The sequence below is a fragment of the Pipistrellus hanaki genome, assembly GCF_964339955.1.
Source record: "Pipistrellus hanaki genome assembly, chromosome: 2".
In the NCBI taxonomy this organism is placed as follows: domain Eukaryota; kingdom Metazoa; phylum Chordata; class Mammalia; order Chiroptera; family Vespertilionidae; genus Pipistrellus; species Pipistrellus hanaki.
The window spans coordinates 100476060-100489740 of record NC_140504.1 but is presented as its reverse complement, the minus strand read 5'-3'; the positions used below and the strand labels follow the sequence as shown (position 1 = coordinate 100489740).

At 37.0% G+C, this 13681-nt stretch overlaps 1 protein-coding gene across 2 annotated transcripts in view; it reads left to right on the top strand.

Annotated features, from left to right (window-relative positions):
• DIPK2A (divergent protein kinase domain 2A) overlaps positions 1 to 10820 on the top strand; it is a 28601-nt gene extending 17781 nt beyond the window's left edge. For both annotated transcript variants that reach the window (XM_084875952.1, XM_084875953.1), the window contains 2 exons: positions 5145 to 5448; positions 9294 to 10820. In XM_084875952.1, the coding sequence (XP_084732078.1) occupies positions 5145 to 5448; positions 9294 to 9625 (636 nt within the window). In that variant the 3' untranslated portion in view covers positions 9626 to 10820. The remainder of the gene's footprint in view (positions 1 to 5144; positions 5449 to 9293) is intronic.
• The last annotated feature ends 2861 nt before the right edge of the window (positions 10821 to 13681 follow it).

Below are 13681 nucleotides of genomic sequence, written 5' to 3'. Positions count from 1 at the left end.
CTATGTAATAAAAGCTAATATGCAAATAGACCAAGCAGCAGAACAACCGGTTGCTATTATGTGCGCTAACCACCAGGGGGCATGCGTGAAATATGGTGGGCAGGCGGCAGAGTGTAGAACATGGCAGGCATCGGCTGCAATGGGTTGGTGCAGCAGGTGAGTGGGGGCGCCAAACCAAAGTGGGGCCCCTGCCACTGTCATTGGGTCTATCCTCAGGTGGTTACTGAAAATTCTTTTCTCCTGCATGTCGAGGTCCCACCTGGCACTCGTACCTGTTGCTGGTGTCAGCCACACTCACACCCGCTGCCAGCTCCAGAGCTGCCAGTTGCACCTGTGGTGGCACTGGCCCTGATCCCTCTGTGCCGTAAGTGGGTGAAAGTGGCAGCTGCCAGCCCCGATCACCTCTCATGTCTCTCCACCTCTACCTGTTCCTAAGGTATGATTGGGGCCAACAGCCACCCCTTGCAACTGCTGCTGGCAACGTTTGGTTGCACCTGTTGTCAGCGCCTGACATTGGCCCCAATCCCTTGGCTTTGTCAGTGCATGGGAGCGGTAGCTGCCGGCCCCAATTGCCCCTCAGTGCTTCTCCACCTCCCCCTGCTCCTGAGGGGTGATCAGGGCAGCAGCAGCTGGTGCCAGCCCCAATAGCTCTGTGCCATCAGCGATGCAAGCGGGGCCGGCTCTGTCAGCACAAGGGAGCAGCGGCAGAGGGAGCAAGGCTGCCGGCAGATAGGACCGGGGCCATAATGGGATGGCCTGGGTAGGGGCATGGAGGATGGGCCGAGAACTGCCCCTGTGCCCACCGCAACTTCACGGCCCACAGTTTCTTTCAAGGCACACAAATTTGTGCACAGTGCCCCTAGTATAATTACACTTACATTGGCTTCCTTTAAGCATTTTCTTTGCACTACATACGTTTTTAGTAGAATTCTGTTATTTTTTTTCATTTTTATTTTTAAAAAATATATTTTATTGATTTTTTACAGAGAGGAAGGGAGAGAGATAGAGAGCTAGAAACGTCCATGAGAGAAACATCGACCAGCTGCCTCTTGCACAGCCCCCACCGGGGATGTGCCTGCAACCAATGTACATGCCCTTGACCGGAATCGAACCTGGGACCTTTCAGTCTGCAGACCGATGCTCTATCACTGAGCCAAACCGGTTTCGGCGAACTCTGTTCTTATTAATGAAATCTGGTGATTTTGATTATACAATGAATAATTCTTGTCAATTGAGCAAATAGTGCAAATTCATTTATTAAAGTTCTTCTAAAAGATTTAAGTAGCAAACTATATGGAAGAATTGTAGTACACTTCTGAAAATGAGTAACAGGATTTCAGTTAACATTATCAGAGATCACTATCTATATATATATAAAAGGCTAATATGCATAGTGTCCCCTTAGGAGTTTGACTTGGGAGACTCAGAGTTCTATCGCTCACTATGATGTGCACTGACCACCAAGAGGTGGAGCAGATTAAAGGATGGTCCTAGCAGGCTGCTGGGGAAGGAAGGCCCCTGGCTGGCAGCTGAAAGGCCCTGGCCAGTAGCCAGAAGGTCCTGATAGCCAGTCAGGCTTAGGAACCCTACTCATGCATGGATTTCATGCACTGGGTCTCTAATATGAATATAAAGTTGCTCAGTGTGACATTTATTCATATATGTTATCTTCTTCTATCTGAGACTTGGGTAATGAAGTGTATATTTAACTGTGTTTTGCCAGTTAGAAAGGCTCCATAAACAAGGAGACATTTGTACATGTGCAGATGTTGGCAGGGTTCCCTTTTTTCTGTTGTCAAAGGCCATTTTGTTTTCACAAAGATATGTTTATAATCTGTTTTACAATATGACATGTGAATAATACAACAAAATTATATGGAGGAGTGCTTTGTTTTACTTTTTGCATGTTAAAACTGTATAATATATATTTACTTTTCTTGATTTTATTTTTTATGCCAGCGACTTTATACATGAATACTTCTGGAAAACAGTTAAATCTTTTGTAAACATTTTGTCTAACTAAAGTTTCAAGGTCATGTAAATAATTAAGTTTGGGGGGAAAGTTGAAAATAATGTAGTTAACAAACAGCTTCACATCACATGAGACAGGAGGCAATCTGTCACTTTTCACAGTGCCCTAAAAAAAGAAAATCCTCAGGTATAAGATTAAAAATGTGTTTTCTCCTTATTGCTAAAGAATCAGTAAATATTTTCTCTGAACAGAAATTAAATCAATTTAGCTACTATGTTTAAAGATTCAAATTGTCATATCTAAACTTTTAATTTATATAATTAGTGTTTTATCACAAAAATGAAGATGTTTAAAATAAAGTTATATATAAAAATAGTTGTGTCCTGATAGAATGGAAAAGAAACACAAATGAAACTAGGTAATTATTTGGATGCAGTTGAGTTTTTTAAATCTTTTTGTTTTAAAGTTGATAAAAAATTTTAATGTAAAACTGTTTAAGTTTTGTCAATCTTATAAAAGCTAAGGCAAAAAGTAATATTACTTATTTTCTTAAGAAGTTCAGAAGAAAAGCCTCATCTCCAGCTCTCTGAACATATGTGGATTGTTTAATGTTTATCAATAGAAATAGGCACATTTCTATTTTGCAGTGTTTTCTGTGCAGTACTTGTATAAACATCATTTTCTCAGATATTTTTTTTCCAATTTAAGGTGGGTGTTAGGCTGAAGGAATTGCTATTAAAACATACCTTAATATAGCTGGTTTTCCCAATGGTTAGAGCATTGGCCTGTAGACTGAAGAGTCCCGAGTTTGAGTCCAGTCAAGGGCACATACCCAGGTTGTAGGCTCGATCCCCAGTAGGGACTGTGTAGGAGGCAGCCAATCAATGATTATCTTCTCATCACTGATAAAAGTTTCTATCTCTCCCTCTCCCTTCCTCTCTGAAATCAATAAAAATATATTTAAAAAATGAACAAATAAAACATACCTCCTCTGGTCATATGATTTTTCAAGAAGTTCTTTAAAATATTACTTCCCATCCTTTTGTTGGTGGGCATTTTAGCACTAGAAAGTACCTCAGATAAAGCCTATTATTTAATTTAAAAATAATTGTTCATGATCATGGAAGGTTTCTGTTTTAGGACATTAATCCTCCCATTAGTTATAATAAAATCTACTAGAAAACCTTGCTAAGATAGGAGAGTAAATAATGTCAAAGTTGGCCTGAAGGTGAACAGGAAATATAGTAGAAGGGAAAGAAGAGTAACTGGGTACTAAAGGGACTTAGAATAGAGAAAGACATTTCCCAGAATCCTCTGAATTCCATCCCCAGAACTTGCACCACTTCTCAGAAACTAACACTTATTATATTCATAACTACAGGGCCAGGAAGACCTTGGGACGGCTTCAGGGCGTGTCAGGCCCATATCACCCAGTCCCCATCAGCTGGTCTGCAGCAGCAAGCTAACCTACCAATAGGAGTGTCTGCCCCCTAGTGGTCAATGCACATCACATCTACCAGTCTATGGTCACTTAGGCTTTTGTGTATATATAGACTACAGTCGCCTGGTGCACAAAATTCAAGCACAGGTACGGTTGTCTAGGCCTGGCCTGTCATCAGGGCTATCTTTCCTGGCTGCCCGGCCAGCCCTGCCCCCTACTTCCATACACACACACACACACACACACACACACACACACACCCCGGTTTCCTGTTCGCCATCGGGTGATTGGTGCCAGGGGAAAAGACCAAGAGGTCAGCTGTTCTTGCCCTCTCATCAGCCCAACCCTCACTGTGGTCAACCTCTGTGTGTGGGGCAGGGGCTTTGGCCTGGCACCCCCTGTGTCCCCTGCCTGTGTCCCCTGCCACCCACCCCCCAGTTCCCTGTTTGTCATCAGACGATCGGCGCCTACAGGCCAGGGAAAGGGACTGAGAAGTGTCAGTGCCCCTCATAATGACTGGTCCAGCAGTAGTTCTGGTCCTTCTGCTCTTAAGGTGAATTTGCATATTACCCTTTTATTATATAGGATAGATTATTTGTTTGGTATCTGTCTTCTCTTCTATCGTCTTTATTTTAGAGACTGTTTTGTTCACTGTTATTGCCAGCTGAAGCACAGTGCCTAGTGCTTGGTGTGTGGTAAATAATGCTGACTAATAGACCTGCAGTGCTGTCCATTCAAAAGAAAGGATTGGTTGATTGTCCTTACATACATAAAAAAGATAAAGGAAACATAAAATAACTTTAAATTTGCTAATAAAGAAAGTGTCTTGTTTTGTTGTTTGGTCAATTTGCACTGAGATTTTAATAAGCAATACTTTTTTTAGCTTTATAATGTAAAGCTATTAAATTTTTTTTCCCCCAGAACCATAGTAAAGGTATTGTGCCCTGAATCTCACAAAGGATGCCTCAAAAAGTCGAATTATGGAGTCATTTATTAAAGGCCGGTGGCTATGAGGGGCAACATGCTTCAGATCTCACAGCCCCGAAAAGCTCGTCACATCTTTCTTAAATTGGCAGAATATCACAAAAATGTCAATTACATCTTTGGGTTTGGAATGAGGAACCTGGTTTGCACAAAGCAGTTACAGAAGTGAAATTGAGCCAGTTAGTTATCTATAAAGATTAAGTATAGTTTTGGGTCTATGGATCACTGAATCAACAGAAACACATTATTTGGAGCCACTGAGTCAATTTAGAATAATTGTGCTGTCCAGATTCTGGGGCCACTGAGTCAACCGAAACTCATTATCTGTAGTTACTGAGACAATTTATGGTAATGGAGCTGTCCTGTTCCCAGAAGAATGTGCTTTGATAACCAGTGAGATCACAATCAGTGGGATATTCAAGCCACCATCAATGGAGTATTCAATTGATTGGGATAGCAGACAGAAGTTCAGAAAATAAAAATAACTTTTCTATTGTTTTTGCAAGCAAATAAGTACAGAAGCCAAATAGTAGTGTTAAAGTTAAAGTTAAAAACTGCAGTTTCTACCTGAGATGATTGCTACCATACTTCAGTATGAGTTAGAAAAGAAATGACATTCTCTCTGCTGAACTACAATAAGAAAATCCGAGCTCATGTCTAGTATCAATCTCTACTAAGACAATCTGGGGATAGATTTAGGATATCTTCATCAGAATCGCTTATAATATTAAGATAATTCTTTTGTAGAGTTTTCCATCTGATGAAGGTTGGCCATTTGCAAAGTATCTTGGAGCTTGTGGAAGAATGGTGGCTGTAAATTATGTTGGAGAAGAACTGTGGAGCTACTTTAATGCACCATGGGAAAAACGAGTTGACCTGGCTTGGCAATTAATGGAAATAGCAGAGCAGCTTACTAACAATGACTTTGAATTTGCACTCTACCTCCTGGACGTCAGCTTTGACAATTTTGCAGTTGGTCCTAGAGATGGGAAGGTAATCATTGTGGATGCTGAAAATGTTTTGGTTGCTGACAAAAGGTTAATTAGACAAAGTAAGTATATAACTTTCAGATTTGTTTTTGTATTTGTTTTTTTCCTGTATCAAAATAATGTTTACATTTATATGAAGGAAGTCTTTCATTTTCTTCTTAGATGGTAACCTTACATCTTTCATTGTTTTATTTGACCAGTATCAGTAAACAAATACTGATTTATTATACATGTTCTTAGCCACAGCTTCTTCATATTTAGTAAAATATCCTGTTGGTTCAGTCAGATTCACTCTTTTTCCACACAGACTGCTGTTTCATGAGCATTAGGAGTCTAATGCAAAATTAAGTTTTATATACTAACAGGCTCCCAGAAAGGCTGTGCTGCTCTTGGGAATATCTTACTTTCCCAAGATACTCTACATTCCATTGTTCTATGGATCCCTACAGTGATTTGTTTTCTTTTCATTAGCACTGTAAATCTTTAGCTTTGGTTTGACATTATTACACCTCACCCAAACTTTACTCTCCATTTCTTGTGAACTCTCCAAAGTGTAGGTAGGCAGAGTGTCTGAAAATTTGTTGTTGTTATTATATTGTTTTAATTACTTTATTGATTATGGTATCATATATTTGTCCCCATTACCCCATTCCCATCCCAAACCCCTCCCCACACATGCCCTCACCCCCCTGTTGTCCGTGACTACTGGGTAGGTTCATATGCATGCACATAAGTCCTTTGCTTGATCTCTCCCTTATCCCCACTCTCCCCTATCTTCCTTCTGAGGTCCAACAGTTTGATCGATGCTATTCTTGTTCATCAATCTATGTTGTTCATTATTTCCCCTAGATGAGTGAGCTCATGTGATACTAGAAATACACTTATAAGAACTGCAAGTGACACAAGCAAATGTTTTTAAAATTGAATGCCATAGGAATTTTAAAACATTGGGGACAATACCTATAGTTCTATAATTAACCTACTTAGTAAAGAGAAATTGAGGGGTCATTGCTTCATGGTGAGAGTCTAAATATTTTTAATTTCCTCTTCTCCCTTTATATGAGGATCTTCTTATGTACAGAGACCAACATTTGTGGCACCTGGGGAATGCAGTGAATGTAACAGCAATCTATTAAGTTGACACTCCTGTATGATCCTAGCTTGATTCTGTTAAATACTATTTGGTTTCCCAGTGTCTTTTTCTATTCAACACTCAGCAGACTAGTTCCTGGTTGTATCCTGACTGCCCTGTAGATCCACCCACAGGGGATGGACACCCTGCTGGAGGTTTCATTCCCACTTTCTTCTCCTGCATGTGTGAATACATCAGCAGCTTGCACCATGCTTTTATTTTTTAAAGTACACAAGTCAGTGGTTTTTATTATATTCACAGAGTTGTACAACTGGCCTTAAAGTATTCATTCCAATGTTTGTAAAAAAAATTTTTTTAATTGATCCTAGAGAGAGGAAGGGGGGGGGAGGGGAGCGAGGGGGAGAGAGAGAGAGAGAGAGAGAGAGAGAGAGAGAGAGAGAGAGAGAGAGAGAGAGAGAGAGAGAGAGAGAGAGAGAGAGAGAAAGAGAAAGAGAGAAGAACATTGATGTGAGAAAGAAACATTGATTGGCTGCCTCCGAAATGTGCCCCAACCAGAAATCGAACCCACCACCTTTCAATGTAAAGGATGACACTACAGCCAACTTAACCACACTGGCCAGGGCTAATATTAAAAAAAAAAAAAAAATTCTTGATGTAAGCATTATTGGTATACATGTTACAATTTTATACCAACTAATTCCTGACTTGGAATGAATACAACCCTACAGCTTCTCTATTCTTACCTTTCATACAAAGAGCATTACTCCTATGCTTTTTTAGGCATACCTACTTCTTTTCAAAAGGCTCTTGTAGGCTGTCGAATAGCCACTTTGCAAATGGCAATATCTATTTACCCTCTTTCTTGAGCTCTTTGTAGTAAATTGCCTGTATTTTTATCCTTCACGGGGAAATGGAGGTTTTGATGTGGCACCCTTTTACTAGTACCTTCTAAGCAGTAAAAACAATACATACTCATCCCTCTTCAGACACAGTAAAGAGCTTTCTTTGAGAACCTATCTTAGCATCAGCTATCTTGTTTAACTTTCTACCCTCCTTAAAATCCAGTTTCTCTTACCTTCCCATAAGCAAGTTTGTTGCTTTTCAACTGTTTTAAAAATCTGCCTATCTCTGCTTCCTGAGTCTCCATTCATTCCTCAACCATTAAAACCTCTCTTAGAAATCTGCATTGCCATTAGTGACCACCTAATTGGCCAATTCCTGAAGTCACTAATTAGTAAAAACTTTATGAAATTCTTTATCCTTTGGTTTCCTTCTACTTACATAGTTCCTTTTTAAAAACATAAATCTGATCTTATCATTTCCTTGCTTAATACTTCCCATTGTTCTTCAAGTAAAATTTAAATTTCTCCCCAGGGCATGATCTGTATGACTTGACCTTATTCTGCTTCATTTTTAATATCCCTCTGACCATTGTTGCCCTTGATGCCTTAGCCAGAGTGGCCTTTTGGTTTCTTGAATGAACCTTTCCACTTCTGGGTTCCCCATATGCAGTTTTCTCTGCCTAAAATGCCACATCTCTCTTCTATATGCTGCTAGGTACTTGTCCTTCAAGCTTTAGCTTAAATGTTAACTCTAAGAGAGACTTGACTTGACTGCTATATCTACCAGTAAAGAAGGTTGTTTTTTTCATAAGTCTTTCTACTGCTTTCCTTCATAGCATTTCCTACAATTTATGATAATGTTTATGTACTTGCTTAGTTTCTATTTCACATACGGGATTGTAAGCCAGTGAGAATAGGAGCCATGTATATGATGTTTTTTTTTTACCATTGTATACCCTGATTGCCAAGAGAAGAGTTCTACATAATTACTTGCTGAATGAATGAGTTTCTTTCACTAACATCTCTACCCCTTTAAGTTTTAATGTTCTAACCTCAGTCTTTTTCCCCCCTTTGTTGTCAACGTATTTTCAATACAATTAAGCCATTCTCTTTGCTCCATCAAATATTTATGCTGATGCAATCTAAATATATTCAGTTGCATATGTTACATGTTCCCACCTAAATATCACATAACTACTTTATATTTATTTTATATTATAAAATATTAACACTGTTATGATAATATGTCTAGGTTTTCATCTAATTAGGACCTTAAACTTTACTCATACACTTAACTGTTAATTTTTTCTCAAATGTTTCTACAACCTGGCTTTTTTTTTCTTCTTTTTTTTTTTTTTTTTCTTTTTTCTTTCTGGACCTCCTTTAGTTGCTGTCATCATGTTACTACCTCCAGTCTTCAGCCTAGAGATATCTTTCTGTAAAACAAATCATGGTCTTGACCACACAATGTAGAATTTACTTCTCTAGCCTCTGCTATACCTCCTTCCCAGGTACCCGTCTCACACTCTCAGGTGAGAACTTAACAATTTTCTGAACTAACGAGGTCCATGCCTTCCCACATGCTGTACCCTGGGCCTAGAATTCTCTTTTTTTTAAGGCTTGCTTATATTTTAAGGCCTAAATCAGATGTTCTCTCTGTAGCCTTCTACAACCCCAGACAGAAGTAGTGCTTCCTCTGTATTCCTGTGCCATACTACTGTATGCCACTTTATATGATAGAAGTTTTCCCTCTAGACTGAACTCTTCAGTAGTAGGTGCCTTGTTTGATCTTCTGATTGGCACGGATGTGCTCCCAATAAATCTTTATGTAAATTAATATACTAAATGTTTAAAATGATAATATAATTTTAAGAACAAATACTATGTTAATTAGGGTATTGTCAAATTTGGGGAATCAATAAAAACTCTTAAAAAATGTATTTTCCTCTTTCTGCTTTTCCTCCTTTTACAGATAAACCTGAAAATTGGGATGTATGGTATGAAAGTAAATTTGATGATTGTGATAAGGAGGCTTGCTTATCATTCTCAAAAGAAATTCTTTGTGCTCGTGCCACTGTGGACCACAATTATTATGCTATTTGTCAGAACCTCTTATCCAGACATGCCACCTGGCGTGGCACATCTGGAGGACTCCTTCACGATCCACCAAGTGAAATTGCCAAAGAAGGCCGGCTAGAGGCCTTGCTGGATGAGTGCGCCAACCCAAAGAATCGCTACGGCAGATTCCAGGCTGCAAAAGAACTGCGTGAATATCTAGCACAATTGAGTGACAATGTGAGGTAGTCTATGGTGAACTTTTTTTCCCCCCCTCCATTTAAATAGCACTGGCTAATGCTAAACCACCAAAAACTATCTAGAAAAAATAAAACTTGGAAGTAATACTTTCAAAGGATGACAAACGTGCACTGATACATTTCATGTTAACATTCATCAAAATAAGACATTACTTCAAAAAATATATGATTCTTTTGCAGGTTTTTTTGTTATTACACTTTGGAAAATTGAGCTATCCTTGACTGCTTTGCCCCCTTGAATGCCTGAGTGCATTAATGAATATTGTTAAGCTATTAGAAATGAATCTGATAGTTACATTGGCTTGTGTATCAAAGGGTACTTGGTATACTTGACTTAGTTTGCATTAGTATCATGATTTTGTGAATCTCTTACATTTACGTTGAATGTCACATTAGATTGGCCTGTTTTATAGGCTACTTTTTCCTTCCTAATTTTTTTTCTATTTTTATGTTTTTCCTTCAGTCTTACACATGCAGGTTACTGTAGGTATTCATTTAAATTTGAACTAGTTTTAATTCAGTGCTATGCAGTACATGTTAACTGTTAGGGGAGGATTTCTAGGTTTACTGTGTTTTTTCAGGAAGCTGAATATTTTATTATGTAAATACTTTTCTTCCCACTTTCTGTGTTTTCATCATTGCATGAGCTCATTTAAGGTTATTTAACAGTTATATCACTCTGTGCCAGTAATTAGAAGTGTACACTAAACTTGAAGTTGGCAAATGTTGCTAAATGTCATTTTGTCCTTTAAAAAGCTTTAAGAAGAGTGTGTTAGTAGTTTTCACCTTGATGTTAATTTTGACAGGAAAATATAACCCCAATATTTTTTAAATGCTAACTAGTCTAAGATAGTAATGCATATGCCAAAGAATTATTAGATCTATTCCTATGGTTTGAATTTAAAATTGGTCATATTTATAATATGTTCTTAGTCATTATTAAATTTAAATATCTATGGTTATTTTTTATCTTGAAAATTTAAGCTACTGCTTCCCAGCATAGGCTACTTAAAGGTATTCTAACTTTTATTCATCGGTAGTTTTACAAAAATTAACATGGTGTGACCATTTGAGTCTAATCAGGCCTCATGACTTTTATTAATGGATGGACTAATAATACTGTATCCAGTCTGCCCAACATGGTCTTCATTACTCAATTGTTAAACATAAAAAATTAAGTAAGTGGATAAAAATTAACAAATATGTGAAATTTGTGGGCTCTCTTAAAAAGTTATAATTGATATATAATGACTATCATTAACTGATATATTTTTTTTTGTTTGAAATCATTACTTTATGTATGGCAAAGTTTGGTGTAGGGTGCAGTATTTTAGTTCTAGTTCTAACTGACATTATTTATTAATTAGAAAGTGATTAAAATATGCACAACCAAAGCCAGGTTTTTCTTCTGTTTTTCATGCATTTAGCAACTATTTATTGAGCCTCAGCTCTGTGCCAGGCATATTACTAGCTTCCACACATTGTCTGAATATGACATGGTTAAGTAACTTTATAATGATGATCAAATATTTTTATGTAGGTATTTCTTAAATTAAGATGCTGCTGCTTTCATGTTATTTTATTGTGATGGAAAGTCTACTTGTACCATCTATATAACTGGGTTGCTATAAAAAGAGCAGGATGTTCTTAATAAAGGTAATTCTAGTTTAAAACTGGAAGAAGGGTAAGATTTCTTCATTGTAAAATAGTTTGCAATGTATTAACTTTTACACATCAGTACATTACATATATCGACTAGCCTTCAAACATTCAGTGCTAGAAATTTTACTATGCTGACGTTTTACAGCTTAGGAAAACTTTTGAGGGAAATAGGTAAAATTACTTGTCAGACATTCAAGCCTTTCACTCAAAACTTCAAACAAAATAATACATTTTCAAAACGGAGCACCTTTTATATTTGATAAGTCTTCATTACCAATCTTAGAATGCCAGTCACAGAAAGGTTGTCTTTCTGTGGCTTAGCAAACATTTATCTTACTTTTGGGAAGTGATTGTGATTGCAGAATAGGAAGTGAGAAACAGCTGCCAGCAATCATAGGGGAGTTTTGTAAAACTGTAATTTCTTGTAAAGTTACGTGGAATTTTCTTCAGAAAGTTGAGAAGATAGTAAAAGAGGAATTTAACAGGGAAAATAATGTATGTGAAAAGCAATAAATTTTTGTTCACTTTGCTATCAAGATATTCACTATCAGATATTTATTATATTATATAGCAGCATTTTATATTTTTAATCATTGCCCATTAATAGATGCAGTAAAATATTTTTGAATCAGACATTTGGGGTTTTTATGTGCATTAAAGTTGTATTTTGTACTGTAAGTTACTGTTTAATTTGAATAATTTACCAGAATTGTCTCCCCGTGCCTTTACAATGTAAAGTTGTTTTTGCAACTTTAATGCTCTTAATAAAGAATACTTTAAGAATCACACTTGTGAAATAATCTCTTAACATCAAATACCCAAATTTTTCTTGAGTGGAAAGTGAGGTTGAATAGATGTTATTTTTTCCCTTACATGTATTTTTATATAATTTCCAGAAACTATCTGTGTGCGTGTAGTTTTTCTGTAATCATGACATTTTTAACTTTTATCACTAAAATGGTATAAAACTATATCATAGAATTTTTCAAATTTATACAAAAGAATAATATAAGGAACAATAGTGTAACTTTGTTCATCAGTCTTTGTTAATACTAAACATGTAGCCAAACTTGTTTCTATACCTCAATTTACTTGCCTCTAGCTTAGTTTAAGAAAATCTGAGATACTTGAATTGAGTGTTTTATACATTAGGCAGTCTCTCCAACAAAACCACAATATATTTCACATCTAAATAATTAACAGTAATACCTCAATATCACTAAAACAGAAAAACTCAAAAATCACTGGTGGTGTCTAAAAAGCAACTGCAAGTATTTGATGATGATAAACATGATAACAAAAAATGGATTGTATCAGTTTAAATATTTAATTATGCGTTCAAAATGATAATAGCAATAAGAAATTAACAAATTTAATCATCTGAAAGGATATTGAGGAATTACTCTGAAACCTGGTATCTGGGACAGAAAGAAGCATTTAGCCAAAACCGGTTTGGCTCAGTGGTAGAGCATCGGTCTGCAGACTGAAAGGTCCCAGGTTCGATTCCGGTCAAGGGCATGTACATTGGTTGCAGACACATCCCCAGTAGGGGGTGTGCAAGAGGCAGCTGGTCGATGTTTCTCTCTCATCGATGTTTCTAGCTCTCTATCCCTCTCTCCTCTTCTCTGTAAAAAAATCAATAAAATATATCTTTAAAAAAAAAAAAAAAGAAAAGAAGCATTTATATACCTTACCCCAAGTAATGAGATAATTGAAGGGGAAAACAAATCTGTGGGATATGTAGAATTTTTCTGGTTAATAAATGCAGAAGGAGTGTTAAAATGTTGCTCATTTGCAATTCTTAATTGACAAGAACTAGGCAATGATTATCAGTAGATACAAACATTATTAATTGAAAATGATCAGGAGGTCAAGACCTGAATTTATTAGTCAATCTTGATGTGCTTTCCAGTACAACCCAGTGAAAAGAAGCACCCAGCTTCTTTTGAGGTTTCTTCCCAGAAAAACAACAAAACTGCATCTATTCAAGCCCTCAGATCTGTCTGATAATGAGAAATACCCAGCATAGAGAAACATGTTAGAGGCCTCCATGGGATGCAGTCCAGAGAGTCCAGAATGGGTAATTTTACAGGATAAATAACTTTATTTTGTTTAGCAAATTGCAAGGAAAATGGGGAGGGAGGCTTTGCATTAAAGGAGACTTGCATAGCCCATAAAGTAAATGCAAAGGTTACCTTTCTAGCCTAATTAGAACAAGTTAGCTTTAAAATAAAGTGGAAACAATTTGAACCATAAGGTGAATGTCTTGGGTAACCTTATCTATTTTAATTTTGCACTTGCTTTAGTATATGGAAAAAACTTAAAAGAACCTATTGTATACTGTATAATGTTATAGCTATAGTTTATTATACTAGTTAGCTAT